Source organism: Aethalodelphis obliquidens, unplaced genomic scaffold, assembly GCF_003676395.1.
Source record: "Aethalodelphis obliquidens isolate GAN/ISIS:26980383/991018 unplaced genomic scaffold, ASM367639v1 scaffold70, whole genome shotgun sequence".
NCBI lineage: Eukaryota > Metazoa > Chordata > Mammalia > Artiodactyla > Delphinidae > Aethalodelphis > Aethalodelphis obliquidens.
In genome coordinates this window covers 5,634,409-5,653,086 of record NW_020838014.1, presented here as the reverse complement: position 1 = coordinate 5,653,086, position 18,678 = coordinate 5,634,409, and the positions used below count along the sequence as shown (strand labels likewise).

The window sequence follows — 18,678 nt, the reverse complement described above, 5'->3', positions numbered from 1 at the left end:
TCTACAGCTCTACCTTCTTCCTTACTCTCAGCAGACAACCAAGCCTTCAAATTCACATAAAAAATACAGATCATTCACCCCAAAAATGTATCTTTCAACTTCTTATACCCCCATCTATCAATTTATCTATTCCCTTTGCCTGTTAAAGAGGAAGAAATGTTCCTTCTCTACTCTGTGCACTCCATCTAGCTCTGGACACTAACCACTTCTGCTTCCTTTCCAGGAATCCCCCTCTTGGTTTATCAATTTCTACCCTTCAACTGAAACTACCTCTTATTATTAACATCTTAAAATAATCTAATTTTTCTTGACTCTACCACACTCTTTTGGTTTGATATCTATCAGGTGTTTACTGAAAGAATGGAGAAAGAGAAATCATGGATGATGTCTAGATTTCTTGCTGGGGCAAATGAGTGAACAGTGGTGCTTTTCACTGAAACTGGGGAATACTAGAGGGGGAAATGGCTTAAAGTGGAAGGAGTGTGAATCTTGGGCATGCTGAATTTGAGGGACTGGCTGGACAGCTAAATGGATATAACAAACATGTGGAAATCCAGAGAGAGATAAGTTGGGGGTATAACTTTGGGAGTTATAAAATTGGGATTTATAAAAGTGTATTTGAGCCATAATGGAGTTTACTCAGAGAGAATGTATGAAACGATCAAAGGACACAAATGGTACTTAGGAGCATGGTCTCAAACATGTATTTGGTCTCAACTTTGGTCTCAAACATATATTTCTGGATATGTCATAGATCTAAGGATTAATAAATGAGCAGGAAAAGAAAACATAACAAAATTAAAGTAGGTGAAATGACGAGAAAAAGATGGAAAAGACAAAAGTCTTTGGCATCACGGTTTAGGGGAAATGATTTTTAGATATGTTAATTATTGCTAGGGATTAGAGATTTAGTTACAGGTTACTTAGGCTATAGGATGTAGTCTCAGTCCTGCCTGACAGGCTCTCTCCAGCTCTTCTAGACTCTAGGTCCAGTGGAAGTTTATATGCTTAATAAATAAATACACAGCAGATGCCTGTAATCCTTGGTTAACTACGGAATTTATCACCCAGCAGTCTGACTTTCTTATTTGAACCACTGAACCATGCCTGCCTAGATGTCAAATCTGATGAACCATGTCACTCCAAGGTCCTTTTGAAATTCAGAAATTGATAACACATTATAAAGTATTACTAAATACCAATGGTTCATATTATCTGTCTTAGCATGTCATGAAGTTAATGGCAGGTTTCTAAGAAGTTAATTCTTGAAGTGTTCTTACAAGAAATTCTAGAATAAAAATATTTGTATCATGTGTTATAGTTTATGAAGCATTTTCAAATATATTTATTATCTCATAAATATGACCCACACAACTGTCTTATTAAAATAAGTACAATTAGAACAGATGAAGAAACAAAGGCATGAGGTTAAATAACTTATCTAAATTATTAAGCAGGAAAGCCTGGATTAGTCTTCTAACTCCAAATATTATACCCATTCTTGCTTTTCTTTCACAGTTTTTAAATCAGTAGTATAAAATTTAGTGAATCAGTAATGATAAATTTCCTATATTTTCTTCACTTAAGTCATTAAACGGCATAGGCTAAGTGTTGTACTTAGAAAACTAGTGAAAAAATAGAGTAAAAAAAAAAAGATATTAATGATGTGCCTTTAAATCTAGGTTGCTTACTATATTCTTTTATATCTGTTGCCAAGTACTTTTCCTGAAGGTAATTACCATAACTATTCTCTGTGATTGCTGTGTGCATGTCACAGACATTATCATTACTCTAATTATAATACAGTTAGCCAAAGCTGAATTGTTAAATTTCAGTTCAATTCACTGTTTGTTTTGCAGACTATTTATAGTTATGACAGATGTATACTGCTCAAAGATAATAATGGAATTTGATACACTTTTCAGAACCTGATACGAAATATACAAAAATACTAAAAGGAATAAATTGGACAATTTAAAAGGACTGCAGCTGCTAAAGGGATATCAGGATAGCTCCCCTAGAAGTTTAAAGACCTCTTGTCAAAACAACCAGTGAATAGCTCTTTTTATAACAGTCTCAAAATTAATAAATGCTGAGAGTGAACATACTCTAAAGAAGTCATCTGGATTTGTTTTGTGGGAAAAAACAAGTATGAATGAAAGAATTGTTTTTTACTTCAATTTTTTATTGTGGTAAAATACATATAACATGAACATTACTATTTTTACCATTTTTTAAGTGTACTATTCAGTGGCATTAATTACATTCATAATGTGGTACAAACATTGTCATTATTTCCAAAACTTTTTCTTCACCCCAAATAGAAACTCTGTACCTATTAAGCAATAACTCTCCATTCTCCTCCCACCCAAGCCCCTGGTAACCTCCAATCCACTTTCTGTCTCTGTAAATTTGACTACTCTAGATATCTGATGTAACTGGAATTATACAGTATTTGTCCTTTTGCAACTGGCATTTTTCATTTCAGCATAATATTTTCAAGGTTCATCGATGTTGTAGCATGTATCAGAACTTTATTCCTTTTTATAGCCAAATAATATTCCACTGAATGTATATAACACATTTTGTTTATCCATCTCTTGGACACTTTGGTTGCTTCTACGTTTGGGTATTGCAAATAATGTTGTTGTGAACACTGGCATACAAGTATCTGTTGGAGTCCTTGCTTTCAAATCTTTTGGGTAGATACCTAGGAGTTGAACTGCTAGATCATACGGAATTCTATGTTCAACTTATTGTGAAACCACCAAACTGTTTTTCACAGTGGCTACACCATTTTACATTCCCACTAGCGGTGTGAGAGGGTTCCAATTTATCCACACATCCTCACCAACACTCATTATCTGTCCTTTTGATTACAGTCATCCTGGTAGGTGTGAAGTGACATCTCATTATGCTTCTAATTGCATTCCCCTAATAACTAACGATGCTGAGCATTTTTTTCATGTGTTTATTTTCCATTTGAATATTTTCTTTGGAGAAATATCTATTCAAGTCCTTTACCCATTTTTTAATTGAGTGTCTGTCTTTTTGTTGTTGAGTTTTAGAAGGTCTTTATATATTCTGGATATTAAGCCCTTATCAGATATATGATTTGCAAATATTAACTCTCATTTATTTGCAAATAAACTCTTGTTCTGTGGGTTGTCTTTCAATCTCATGACAATATCCTTTGATGCACAAAAGTTTCTAATTTTAATGAAATCCAATTGATCTATTTTTTCTATTGTTGCCTATGCTTTTGAAGAAGTCACTCCCAAATCCAAGGTCATGAAGATTTGTCCCTCTTCTAAGAGTTTTATAGTTTTGGTCCTTAAATTTAGGGTCTTGGGTGCATTGTGAGTTAAATTTTGTATCTAATAAAGGTAAGGGCCCAACTTCATTCTTTTTCATGTGGCTATCTAGTTTTCACAACACCATATGATGAAGAGAAAGAGTCATAACTTTAATAATTAAGATGCCATCAGTGAGACACTGCTGGTCATTTCAAAGGCTGGCGATTCTCAAACAGTGATTTATTTTTTCCAGTATTCTAAGATTTTGGTGTGGAAAATAGCATCTTCTTATTTAAAAATGTTTTTAATCTTACTTCAAAAGTAATACATGTCCATTATGAGGTAAACAAAACAAAAACAAACATTCAGTAAAAAACCACAGGTAACACTTTGGTTTCTATCCTTGTGGTATTTGTTTTCTCTCTTTTTCTCAATATCTTTCTAGATATTTCATATTTACCTATGTCAAGTATTCCATAACATAACTTTTAATGACTATATTGTATATCAGATCTGGAGGGATTATAATTTAACCAAATTTCTTTCATAGGATGTTTAAAAACTGCACTGTCCAATGTGGTAGGCTGTAGTCACAAATATCTAATTAAATTTAAATTAATTTAAAGTAAATAAGATTTAAAATGCAGTTCCACAACCATACTAACATTTCCAGTGCTCAATAACCACATGCTAATAATCACTACTATATTAGACAGGACAGAAATAGAACATTTTCATCATCATTGAAAGTTCCATTGGACTTTCTATGGAGTGCTTTAGAATGTTTCCAAATTATCCCTATTATAAATAACTCCAAAATTGTAAATTACCTCTCTATATATACATATATATGTGCTGGGTGTGTGTGTGTGCGTTTGTGTATATCTATCTATCTATCTATCTATATATACATATATATATCTGAAAATTTCTTCAGAATAAATGCTTAGAAATGAGTCACTAGTTCAAAGGTCATACAAATTTTAATACTTTTTTTTTTAAGAAGATATTGGGGGTAGGAGTTTATTAATTTATTTTTGCTGTGTTGGGTCTTTGTTTCTGTGCGAGGGCTTTCTCTAGTTGTGGCAAGCGGGGGCCACTCTTCATCGCCGTGCGCGGGCCTCTCACTATCGTGGCCTCTCTTGTTGCGGAGCACAGGCTCCAGATGCACAGGCTCGGTAGTTGTGGCTCATGGGCCTAGTTGCTCCGCGGCATGTGGGATCCTCCCAGACCAGGGCTCGAACCCGTGTCTCCTGCATTAGCAGGCAGATTCTCAACCACTGCGCCACCAGGGAAGCCCTAATACTTTTTGAAGCACTGGATACAAGGATGTGTCCACTTCCTTTATAGATTTAATAGATAAAGAACAGTGTCTTCTGTTTAAAAGCTTCATTGATTTGATTAGGGACTTGGTGAAGTGGGAAGACAGAGGGACAAAGGTCTCTGATGACCAGTCTATGGAGATGCTACAAATATGGTACTACAGATGGCAGTCTTTTGTACATTCTAGTAAAGTAGCACCAGTCTGTACAGAAAGAGTGTACTGTTACACTACGTTGTCTCCACGAATCATCCTCATTAGCACCACTTTTAGGATTAAATATGAACATCTGTATATTGTCCATTTGTGTCTTGTTTTTTCATGAACTAACAGAAAACATTTATTATTTATTGTTTTTAAAAAATCAATTCCTTCAAAGATCAATTCTAAAACTCTAATAAGAAAATCACCCCCTCCCCGAACAAAACACTGTCTCCTGAGACAGGAAATCACTTCTACCAGTCTCACCTAATAATTGGTACATTCCTCTACTATCAATACATCTATCACATTATATTTCAACTACTTCTAAGTGTGTCTGCCTACCCTGCCTGCTAGCCTGAGAGCTGCCTGAATTCAGACCAAGTCCTATATATTCTTTCCCTATCTCCAGTCTCATTCAAGAGCCTGGTGAATAACAGACACTGATACCTTCTTTTAAAATGAATGACCAGACATGGCCTGTCCAAGAGCAATCACCCCATTTTCTAGTCATCTGACATGCTCAGCTGTTCTTCATATTCTGCTACTACATACTTATATCAAGCAATGCTCTTATTTACATGAAGATATAGTTTACAAATAAGGGCTTAAAAGTACAACCCTGCGCAAATGCCACACTATATTTTAGCAAAGTACTTACACATACACGAAATAAAATACTCTTGTGAGAGGGGAAATTCATGTTTCCATTTTACAAGTAGAAAACCTGAAGCTACAAGAGATTAGAAACTTGCCAAAGGTAACAGCACTAGCAGATCACAGGGTTATATACTAACTGAGGTTTCTAACACTACATGTAGTATATTTATCAATACATCAAGCACAAGTTTCAATCTTTCAACAAAGCATCAGTTGTAATAGAAATACTTACACTGACCCCAGCGACCTGTTCGTGGATTCAAATAATTTGGATAAAGACCATTTGGACGATCCATTTTCTGAAGTAGTTTCCGAATGTGCATGACCTAATAAGCAAAATAAAATTAAGAATGCAATTAATGAAAATAAAATCATTAAGGTTTTATATTAATCTGGCCTTTGTTTTTCTCCTCACTCAGAGCCTACACTGTCATCCCACCCCCAATTTTGTGTGTGTATGTGTGTGTGTGTGCGTGTGCGTGTCTGTGTGTGTGTGTGTGTGTGTGTGAGAGAGAGAGAGAGAGAGAGAGAGAGAGAGAGAGACGGTAAGGAAAGGCTTCTAATGACTCATTATTTTTATAAGATGAAATATGAGCATTATTTAAAAGTCAAGAAATAAAAAGAAAAGAGCACAGACGGAAACCAATTTAAATTCCAACATTGTACTATCCAGAAATAGCCATCAGAAACATCGGTGATAAACATCATTCCAGACATATTCAATGTATGCATAACTAAACATAAAATCAGAAATAATTTCATAGAAATATAATCATAATAGGACATTTGTAATAAAAAAGTATGAAACCACTCTGAAGTTAATAGATGAAAAAGTAAATAAAGTAAAACTAAATTGCTGAACTTTAAATATTGATCCCATAATAGATATCCCTATATTTCTAAAATTCCTAAACTTCCAATTCCTAAAAGACATCCTGAAGTTAAGGGGGGAAAAATCATGAAACATATTAAGAAGCTAGAGACTTTCCCAGGGACTTTGTTTTGATTCATCTCTAGATTGGATGATGGATTTTTTAAGTGCCTAAAAAAAAAAAAAAAAGCACAAAGGTATACCATTTCTTATATTCTTATTTGAGAATGTTATCTTCTCATCTGAAGGATAACTTAATTGGCATAAATGACTTGGGGAAACATTTTCTTTTTCACAGGACCTTATATGTACTTCACTATTTTCTGGACTTGAGCATTACAACATTAATCCTTTTAACACAAAGTTCCCAATCATCTTTCACTCAGCTGGAATCTGTCACCATGCAGTTTTAGGAATGGGCTCAGGGATGCTTATTACCTGTGTTCTTTCATGTTTGAGACCAACTCTATGTACAACAATCTCAATCTGAATAATTCCATGAACCAGGTTTAGTCAGTTCAGGATGATGTTGTTATGAAAGACGAAAAAATTAGCGTTCTTTTGCCTCCTGAAAATAATGCATACATTGAATCCTCTCTGCTTCTCTTCTACATCTATTATTTCCTTTCTAAATCCTTTTATCTATCTTTTCATTTCCATACTTTTACTAGCCTGTCTCAATATTGTCTTCTAAGTCTCTTACTGTATTTTGAATGCTTTCTTTGTATTGCTTCCATTTTGCCCTTCATTTTGACGATAACTTAATTTTTTCTTACACTTTATTAATGATATCACATCTTATATTCTTGTTTCACAGAGATGAGCGCTTCATTATCTTCTCTCTCATGGTGATGTTTGGTCCAGGTCTTCAATTGCTATTTTCTGATAAGCATTTTTTGGCCATCATTTATTTTTCACATTTTTTCCTTCTTTTTTTTTTCTGGTAATATTTTTGTATAAATTCTATGCATGTTCTTTTTTGATGACTTACTCATTACTATTTTTCCTGAACCAGCAATTCACATGAGTTTTGACATAAAAGGATAAGTAGAGTCCAAATGTGAATGTGCTTTTTTAAGCCTTTGCTTCTCCTCAGGCAACTGAAACTAGCAATGCAGCACTACGCATAATGGAGAATCTGTCATTCGTTCTCTTCCCTCACCGAGGTGTATGGGCACAAATACAGCTTGTCAGTGAGATTCCTAACTGAATTCTGTTTTTCTAGCTTCTCAACACATCATATTTAGTGGGGTCCAAAGAAGCATCCACCATCTGTCTGTGATCCTGTTCTCATTGCTGCTAATGAGGATTTGGTTTTGTACCTCAAGATGTACCACTTAATCTAGAGAACTGCTCTATTAGCTTTTTTTTTTTTTTTTTTTTGCTTTTGCGGTATGCGGGCCTCTCACTGTTAGCACAGGCTCCGGACACGCAGGCTCAGCGGCCATGGCTCACGGGCCCAGCCGCTCCGTGGCATGTGGGATCTTCCCGGACCGGGGCACGAACCCGTGTCCCCTGCATCGGCAGGCGGACTCTCAACCACTGCGCCACCAGGGAAGCCCCTCTATTAGCTTTTTATTTTTGAAATCTGTAGCCATCAATATCCTCTCCTCAGTTACCCAAACCTCTCTCTGACCTTGATTGCTTATGCCAACCTTTCTTCCTTTTTTGTTACATGCAGTATCAAGTATCTCCTAATTTTGTTTAAAATGGAGTTCTTAGTTCTGTTTCTCCTTTTTGTTGCTCTTAGGTGAGTTCTATGGGTTAGGTCCTCCACTTAAGAAATACCATATAGGACTTCCCTGGCGGTGCAGTGGTTAAGAATCCGCCTGCCAATGCAGGGGACATGGGTTCGAGCCCTGGCCCAGGAAGATCCCACATGCCACAGAGCAACTAAGCCCATGCGCCACAACTACTAAGCCTGCACTCTAGAGCCGGTGTGCTACAACTACTGAGCCCACGCACCACAACTACTGAAGCCCACACACCTAGAGCCCATGATCCACAACAAGGGATGCCACCACAATGAGAGGCCCATGCACCGCAACGAAGAGTAGCCCCTGCTCGCCACAACTAGAGAAAGCCCACACACAGCAACGAAGACCCAATGCAGCCAAAAATTAAAAAAAAAAAAAAGAAATACTGTAGGTTAGATTATCTCTGTTTTACAAATTTATCATCTTTTTAATCTCTTTATGTTTTTCCCTGTTTTCACTATGATTATCTCTTGCTTTTATTCCATGTCAGTAATTCAGTTTTCAACTATGTACAAGTTACTTGTTATCTTTCATTTATTTATTTTACAGAAATATATTATGTAAGGTCTCAATTTGTTTCTTTAGCTCTACAATTTTCTTGTATTTTACTGTTTTATTTTGGTTTTGAGTTCTAATTTTACTGAATTCAATCTCTATTATAGTATGAATTGCTCACAGAGACCTTTAAAATTTCAAACTGGGTTCTTTATCAGTCTTTTACATGCTATTTACTGCCCTGATTTTGCTTCCTGCAGTATGTCTGTATAATTGCCATGCTTTCTTTTTCATCTTGCTCACATTTAACTGAGTCAGCTCTGACCTGAACTTTGGTTTGATAGAGTATAGCTGAATTGTCCTCAAATTCCTTCCTACTGTGTGTGTGAGGGGATATTCTCCCCTTCTGGATACACGTTGAGATTTGGAGTACTAGTGTACTAGCTCATTTCCTGAAGCCTCTGTGCTCATGAAGGATGGAAGGTGAGAACCCCTCTCGTGCTGTGGGAATTATATACTGGACACCCTACGCACTGGTCTCCCCTGTAAGATTAATAGGGAATACCAGGAATTTGCTGACTTTCTTCCTCTGCCCAGTAAGGATTCAAGATAGGGTGGGAAACAGACTTAAGTATCATAGCAGAAATCTTTTGCTTTTTTTTTTTTTTTGCCATCACATGTTTATGACATGAGGCTACAGCCTTTCCTTCTTACATTGTAATTGATGAATTTTTGCTGGTCTTTATTATTTTCACTGTTATTGCTCATTTAATCAGGAAAGGGAAAATTCTGTGATCTGGCTCCATTTTGCTATCTTTAACTGAAAATTCTTCTCAATTGATGAAATATTTCATACACAGAAAGGAATATATATAGATTCTACTCACATCTCAATTTAAGAAATACAACACTACATAACCTTTGCTGTTCTGTTTACTGCTACCCATTCACATACCACTGCCCTTGTCCTAGATATCATCACAGCTCTGAATTTTATGTTCATCATCATCCTGATTCTATTAAAATCACTTTTGAATCCCTAAACGATATTTTGTTCAGCTCTGCTTCTTTAAACTTTATGAAAGTTGTATTATACCCTTTTGATTGATGAATGTGACCATAATTTATTTTCACTGCTGTATTAAATCTTATCATATAAATTGCTAATATAACCAATGTTTTTATGTATATGATATAAATGTACATACCAAAGAGTGGAATTGCTGGGTTACAGAGTATATGTATTTTCAACTTTATTAGATTTTGTCTTTTAAATTTAAACCTTTAATGCTCCTAGAATTGTTATAATCTACAATGCTATCGTTGTTACAACATTTCCACAAATATGTGTGTCTGTTTAAGGGCTATTTATTCTGTTCATCAGTCTTACTTGTCTCTATGCACCAACACTATACTGTTAGTGTTGATAACTGGGTAATATAAACCCACCCAACATGTTTTTCTTCAGGAATATTTTGAATGTTTTCTCTTCTATTTAAATGCTAGAAGTGTGTAGTCAAGTTCCATTAAAAAAAAAAAAGGTATTGGGGAATTGATTGGCATTGAATTGATGCTATAGATCAATCTGGAGATGACTGAAATTTTTATGGTGTTATTTTCCTATACATGAACGTAATAGATCTCTCGATTTATTTAGGTCATCTTTAATGTCACTTAATAGTTTTGAACTTCGTTTATCTTTTGTTAGATTTATTTGTGGGAAACTTATACTTTTATCCTACCACATTAGATATGTTTTTATAAATGATACTTTCTTGTCTGCTGTACCTGGTACAGAGAAATTCTACTGATTTTTAATATTTATATTGACCTTTTATTCAAAATATAAATTAAGCTCTTATTTCTAATAATTTATATGTAGATTGTCTTAATATTTTAGGTAATCATCTAATCTGTGAAAAGTTACTGTTTTCCTTCTTCCTTTTCAATTCTTTGCCTTTTTGTTCATTTTGTTTGTCTCATCTTGCCATGCTGACTAGGAACTTCAGCACAATGCTAAATAGAGATAGTAATGGAATTTTAAAAAACCTTACTAGTGGTTATATCTTCTCAAATAACAGTAAATATTTTAAATATGTTCTAAATAGAAAGGACATTTCTTTATATAATTTTTAAAAAGGCAAACATTTCCTAAGCTTTAATCAAATCTTTGGGGTAGAATCCTAAAGGATTCTTTTATAACAAAGAAAAGAAGGCAAAGAAACTAACCTTTTTGTAGTAAATCGGGTTTCCTGTCAAGTAGCTGAGGTGGACAAACTCCATATGCAGTGTACCAAATTCAGCAAGAATGCTGCTACCTGCAGATGCCCAGCCCCAGTTTCGCCCTACTCCACTGAATGAAAGAAAAGGTAAAAGGAGACAGGATTGAGAAAAAAATGAAACATTTTTTTAATGAATACATAAATTTTAAACATATCTCTTAGAAATTATCTCAAACAATAGATTACTTATATCTAAAATTTTATTATTTTTAAATTATTGTTAATAGAATATCCACATGTTCTAAAAATCAAAACAATGTAGAAAAGTATACATTAAATATATTTCACCCCATTCTCATCTCTCTTCCCCTTAAAGGCTCCAAATATAATCATTCTTTAGCTTATGTATAAGTACAGAAATTTCTATGCATATATAAGCAATCCAAATATATATTCTTATTTTCCTCCTTTCTTAAACAAAACATAGCAAAGTACACTTACTGCTTTGTATGTCGGATTTTGCTATTAAGATGTACCTCAGTAGGCATTCCATATCAGTTCATAAACAACTTTCTCATTTTATTTTTTTAGTAGATGCACAGAATTCCATGACATTAATGATTTTCAATTGAAATGTCTCACCCCAGAGGCATATGAAAATGTGTGAGAGCATTCTGAGTTGTTTCAAACCTTGAAGGTGCAACTTACAGTTATGGTGCTGGGGCCAAAGATGTAACATGACAGTATCCTGATAAAGAACTGTCCTGCCTCAAATGCTCATAGTGCCTGTATGAAAACTACTATGTTATATGAATAGACATAACTTATTTAATCAATCCTCTATAGTGGTCCTTTGGCAAATTTCTAATATTTTGCTATTATGAAAACTTTTATAGTGAATAATCTTGTGTACATTTCATTTGTGCAGATATATGTCTAGGACATCTTCTTACTTTTTTTTCTTTTTTTTTTAGCCTGTCTTATAAATTTTTTTGGAAGCCAAACTATATAAATGAAAAATTGTAGACTTTTTGGATGTTATCTTCTTTCTCAGAAGGTTGAGTTTCCTCTCAAACATAGGTTGAGTATAGGCTGATTACCTTGGTTTTAGCTTACCTCTCCCTCTAGGAAGTGGCCCTCTGGGATCTCAGCTGAAAGCCTGGGGTGTTTATCAAGGGCCCTTCACCTTGGCAGCTTTAAACACTAACCTCTGTCTTCCCAGTACCATGTACTTGTTAAACTTTCCCCTTTATATCTACTTGTATACTGGCAATTCAATTTGATATGTTCTATTTATGTGTTGAGAAAACATTAAAATTGATATCACGGTATATCACTACCTTGCTGAAAGTTCGTTAATTTTTTGGTGCTATTTTTATATTGTTTTTGAAATTATGACAGGCAAATGCCAGTAATGTATTTTTTTGAAGCCAGACATGAGAATCAAGGAAGAAATATGGATACAGTAACTATGTAGGACAGTCATTCATTTCACAAATATTAAGTGCCTACTATTATCTGGGACATATAGTAATGAACCTGACATATAACATTCCTGTTTCCATAGTAAGTAAGACCATTTTAATAGTGATAATTGAATTGTTATGAAGAAAATTAAATAGAGTGATAGAATACTGAGTACTAGTGATGGAAAATGAGTTCGAAGACTTTATGTATAATGTTCAAAGAGTTTCTAAAATGACACACTTTAAACTGAGACCTGAATGACGAGAAGGAGCTAGCGATGAACAGATACGGAAGAAGAGAATTCCCAGCAGAGGAAACAGCAAATGCAATGGCCCTGAGGAAAAAGTTGGCTAGTGTGGCTGGAGCTCAGGAAGGGGAAGTGAATGATACAGAATGAGGTTAGAAAGCTAGGTAAAATCCAAACTGTGCAGAAACTCTGTACGCTATGGTGAAATTTAAAGTTTTTTTTTATTTTAAGTATGATGGAACATCATGGAGAATTTTAAGGAATGTAACATAATATTTAAAGAATAAAGCATACCATTTAGAAAGATTACCTAGGCGTCAGCATGGCGAATGGATTACAGCAAAGTCAAGTATAAACACAAAATCCCATTTCCATGTAAAAACTTCTGTCCCAAAGTCCCAAATGAAAGTTTCATTCATAGTGCATTTAAACACCTCAAAATACTAAATTCTAAACAAGATTTTTCACTTTTTATTTTACAGACAGCCTCACAGGGCCCTCCACCTTGGCAGGCTCAAACACTAACCTCTGTCTCGCCAGTACCATGTAGCTGATAAATAAGCTTCCAAATGCTGTTATCTAGTTCTTTTGAGTCCCCCTGCATGGGCAGGTACAGAATCAGCCAACAATTTCAGGAAAATTTGTACATAAATTTTGGGGCTTTTCCTCTGCAATTCCTTCCTGTCTTGAGACACTTGTCCCTCGTATCTCAGCCATTCTGGCAGCTCCAAGACCTGACCATAGTCTTCTTTGCCCTAAATGACTGCTATGTTAGGCTTGGCTTCAATTGCCATGCACCATAATTTAGAATATGCCCTCAGGGGTAAAGCCAGTGTTTCTACGGAGATGACCTTCTCTTAGGATCACAGCCCCTTGGGTCCCCCCTTAATTAATTGCTCTCTAATCCCTTCAAACCATCTTGCTGACCTTTTATGATTATTTTCAGTGGGAGAGTTAACCTGATATAAGCTATTCCATGGCTGGAACTGGAAGTCTAGATTAATTATTCAAGTAGCAGAGTTCACAGGTTATTCCTACCAGAACTCTAAACCATTCTCTAAGGTCTTTTCTACGTTTAGGACGAAGTAAAAAATATAAATCTTTCTCTCATAGAAGGACTGATGTTATTGGTTTTATTTCTTTTAGCACTAGCTGACTTTTTAAACTCTGTATCACCTAGATGAATATTAAATTAGGTAAGTCAAATGACAAGTATGGAATAATTATGAGCTTTTTTAGACACAAGAACCATATCTTATAGTTACCACTAAAATGTAAGCAGAATAGAGTAATACATGATTTGGTAGAGGAGCTGAAATAGATGTAGAAAATAAGAATAATAATCTTAACTACTGATGTAGCACATAGGCTCCTAGTCCTGCCATTAATTAACTGTAGGACCTTGAGCAAGATATTTGCCTTCTCTGACCCAGGAGTCCCACTCCTGGGCATATACCTAGAGAAAACCATAATTCCAAAAGATACATGCACCCCAGTGTTCACTGCAGCACTATCTACAACAGCCAGGACATGGGAGCAACCTAAATGTCCATCAACAGAGGAATGGATAAAGAAGATGTGGCACATATACAATGGAGTATTACTCAGCCTTAAAAAGGAACAAAATTGTGCCATTGGCAGAGACATGGATAGACCTAGAGACTGTCATACAGAGTGAAGTAAGTCAGAAAGAGAAAAACAAGTATCATATATTAACACACATACGTGTAATTGAGAAAAATGAACCTATTTGCAAAGCAGAAACAGAGACACAGATGTAGAGAACAAATGTATGGACACCAAGTGGGGGAGGGTGGGATGGACTGGGAGATTGGGACCGACGTATGTACACTACTATGTATGAAGTAGATGGCTGGTGAGTACCTACTGTATAGCACAGAGGAAGAATAAAAAAGAAGGTACCATGTTTGCAGGAGATATATTAAATTAACCTTAAAAATGCATGCCAATATACATTAGGTGCAGACAAATACTGTTTGATTCCACTTATATGAGGTACCTAGAATAGTCAAATTCATAGAGTCAGAAAGTACACTGGTAGATGTCAGGGGCGGGGGGTGGGGATTGGGGAGGGGGAATGGGGAGTTAGTGTTTAAGAGGGACAGAGTTTCAGTTTAGGAAGGTGAAAAATTCGGGAGATGGATGATAGAGAGTTGCACAACAATATGAATGTACTTAGTGCCACTGAACTATATAGTTAAATATGGTTAAAATAGTTATGTTTTTTATTATGTGACATTTACCACAATTAAAAAAAAAGATATTTGCTTTCTGTGAGACTCAGTTTCCTTATCCATAATGTGAGAATTCATGATACCTAGTTCACATGGTTGTTAGGAAATTAAATGACATTTAAGATTGTGAAAATACCTCACAAAGAGCCTAGTAAGAATAGTATCTAATGAGTTTTTGAATAATTTTATTCTAAGTTATTTTAACAGTTTACCTAGAGAAAAAAACTTCCTCAATCTGATAAAGGCAATTGATTAAAAAATCTACAGCCAACATCATATTTGATGATTTTTTTAAAAAAAGCAGTATTATAAAAACATTTTATGGAAATCCAGAAGACTATAAAATATAGGTGAAGACAATCTTTTTAACCAAGACTGAAAACCCCAAAGTTATAAAAGATATATTTGAATATATAAACATCTAAAACTTAGGAATGAAATATTATTATAAATAAAGATAACAAACAAGTAGTAGAACAGGGAAAAAAGAAATAATTCTATAATCTACAAGGCTCTTTTATAAACTAACTAGAAAAAGACAAACAATCCAATCAACACTAGGAACAGACAATTCACAAAAAACAAATCTAGACGTCCAACAAATTTATGCTCAAATTCACTAAGCAGAAAATACAAATGAAAATAACAATAGTAACACTTTATAGCCATCAGTCTCTTGAAAATGAAACAGAACATATACTTGTAGACATTTTGGTACTCTCACACACTGTTGATGGAAATATGATGACCTACAGCCTTTTGGAAAACATCTGGGGAGTAACTACTAAATTTAAAAATACATATATGCTTTGATCCAGCAATTCCACACTTGGGAATCTATCCCACAAAGATAAAAGAGACATATGCCCTTTGATACAGCAATCACATTCCTAAGAATCATTTTCAGAGAAAATTCCCCACTACACAAGGACACATATAACAGGATGCCATTGTAACAATGTTTACGGTAGCAAAATAATGGAAATAAACAAATATCACTGATATGGAATGATTAAACAAATTATGGTATAACCTATGTGTTATAATACATCCTATATTCCACTATGTAGTCATCACAAAGATTGATTTAAAGTTCTGTGGCATGACCTGGAAGAGTATTTCCGTGAGATTTTGTTGAGTGAGAAAAATAAGAAGTAGAAAAGCAAGTATCCAAACAAACCATAAAAAATTTTAAAAGCTCCACCAGTATCTATGTTTGTGCTTCTATATGCTGCATATCATATTGTAGGAGATAAATAATGTTAGATTATTAACATGAGTTGGCTTTCAGACAGCAAAATTGGAAGAAAGTCTGTTTGTGAGACACATGTAGAACTCAATCAAAAACAAAAACCTTTAAAAAATAGGTAAATAATTACATCTGTGGTCGGTAAACCCAAGTAAAATACGTATGTGTATGAATATATACAAAGAAACAACATGAAAATTAAACTTATGTTCAAGACATGGTCCTTGAAAACCCTTCTATTTTCATCTCAATCTAAGTTTGAAGTTCCGCAATGCTGGATTTTTAGGTTATTTTCTATATAGACAAATAATAATAACATCCTGCAGTCTTTCTTCATCTCAAACTTAAATTGTAAGCTAATTAAGTTAAAATTCTTATTATCTAAGAAAGTTATATGATATGACTCTGACAATGCTACTGAAGGAAACATCAGAAAATCTATCGTGAAACTAAGGACAGAGAACAGGTATGTGACCACATCCTTTTGTGGAGGTTGGTCTGGAACTCTAGCTAGCTTTTTCCTCACAAACAGGGAGTTTACATTATATATATTGCATGACATCAAAGAATAGTAAAGCTAGATGTCATGTTCAGTATTAAATACTGATTTCTCAGTGAAAATTAAAACTTTATAAAGTTCTCCATTAGAAATGACTAAAACAGATTAGTTTTCCCAAATAAAGCTGTCACAGAATCATGCCTCACTTTGAACTTCAACAGTGTAAATACCATAAAAAGGACCCTATAGTCAATGTCAGGAATTATGTCTTCCTTTATCATCAGTAAGACATTCAGCAATAGGAAGTCCTGATTTTAAGGTATACTGTGTTCCATTTTGACTTAGAAGAAGATCAACATGCCGTGTACATAAAACAAAAGAGGGAAAGCACTTTGAATCCATTACAGCACTAAATGGAAATGAATAAGCAAATCATAAAGAACCAACTATTTTGTAAGAGACAGAAATCTAGACTTAGAGAAACAAGCAGTAGAAACTGGAATACGGTTACGGCAAGCGAACTGTTTCAAAGTAAAGAACATGTTTTAAAAATCAGACAATGTTTTAAAGAAATATGCTTCTGTACATATGAAGAGAAAAACAGTTTGCTTCTGTACATATGAAGAGAAAAACAGTTTAGGTCTTAAAAAGTATGGTGGGGGCTGATCATTAGAAATTTCTAATACCTTTTTAAAGGGTCAAAAAATCAGTTAATCTAATTTATTTAGAACAGGAATAACCACATAAAAATAGAATTTACCTTTTCAGATTCACCATTGCCCAAGGAATCCCCGTAGGTGTGTTAAAGGCAGGAAGGAGTTTCTCAGCCAATTGGACTGCTTTAATCTTGAATATCTGAGATAAAAACATGAACATTCATAACTTATGAAATTACTGTTGTCAATAATATTTCCTGGTCTCTTATAGGATGCACACCACAATGTACTGGATACATGAAAGTACGAGGGAAAAAAATGCCATCTCTTTTGGTACCACAGAGCATACAGCAATCAGAGAAAATGGTTGTAAAGTGGATGGATACTGAGGAAAAAGCTACCCAACGTGAAATGGCCAGAAACTGCAATTAATTGAAAGGGAAGGACATGGTTTTGGTGTTGATATTATCTTTATTTTCAACTGGGAAAAAAATCTGAGAGAAAACACTAGGCTATGAAATCTTCATCCATGGTATACAAGCTTAGTACAAATATTAAAACAAAAGAAAGAGATGCAACCCAATTTGGATAAATGCCCTTGAATTACCATAAGCTTGTTAATACCTCAACATTCTCCATTAAGGTTCAGCCACATTTATTAAAAGAAAAGAAAATGTTTATGTTCACATTCCAAGTTTATTTTATGAGTTATAAATGCTTCACCCCTTGGTCCCAGCTGCTGCTTTTTTTGGTACAAAAAACAATAAATTGGGCTTCCCTGGTGGTGCAGTGGTTGGGAGTCTGCCTGCCGATGCAGGGGACACGGGTTCGTGCCCCGGTCCGGGAAGATCCCACATGCCGCAGAGCGGCTGGGCCTGTAAGCCATGGCCGCTGAGCCTGCGCGTCCGGAGCCTGTGCTCCGCAACGGGAGAGGTCACAACAGTGAAAGGCCCACGTACCGCAAAACAAACAAACAAACAAAAAAACCAATAAATTGCCTAAATATCAATGGCTCTCAAACTTTCAAAACCATGTACTATTACCAAGACGTATATAATAAGATTTCTAATATTCTTTGCATATACCAACAGATTTGTGTACCTCATTTTGAAGACTACTGACTTAACAGAGACTCAAAACTGAGATTAGGTCATAATATCCTACTAGGAAAAGTGGCGTGTTCTTCTATATGCCCCAAATCTGTCCTCTCTCAAATTAATTTCAAATTCATTGGACATTTAAGGTTCCATCTTTTCATTGCAGTCAAGTATTTTTGTTAAAATATTATTAGATTTTTCAAATAAGTAAGTAGTTGAAAGCCAGGACTAGATCAAAGTTCTAAGGTGACATTATATTAACAAAGCATACCAACATTATTGGGGGTCTAAATTAGAGAGGAGTATGTGCAAGTAGAAAAGCAATATGATGTTAAGATATTTTTCAAGGTTCCTTAAATAAGGAAAAGCTCAGCAGAACTTTTAA

General features: G+C 34.8%; 1 protein-coding gene across 3 annotated transcripts in view; it reads right to left on the bottom strand.

Moving 5' to 3' along the window:
- MAN1A2 (mannosidase alpha class 1A member 2) overlaps window positions 1-18,678 on the bottom strand; it is a 177,548-nt gene that overhangs the window by 60,812 nt on the left and 98,058 nt on the right. For all 3 annotated transcript variants that reach the window (XM_027091112.1, XM_027091111.1, XM_027091113.1), the window contains 3 exons: window positions 17,301-17,395; window positions 10,831-10,954; window positions 5,711-5,804 (listed from right to left, as the gene is read on the bottom strand). In XM_027091112.1, the coding sequence (XP_026946913.1) occupies window positions 5,711-5,804; window positions 10,831-10,954; window positions 17,301-17,395 (313 nt within the window). The remainder of the gene's footprint in view (window positions 1-5,710; window positions 5,805-10,830; window positions 10,955-17,300; window positions 17,396-18,678) is intronic.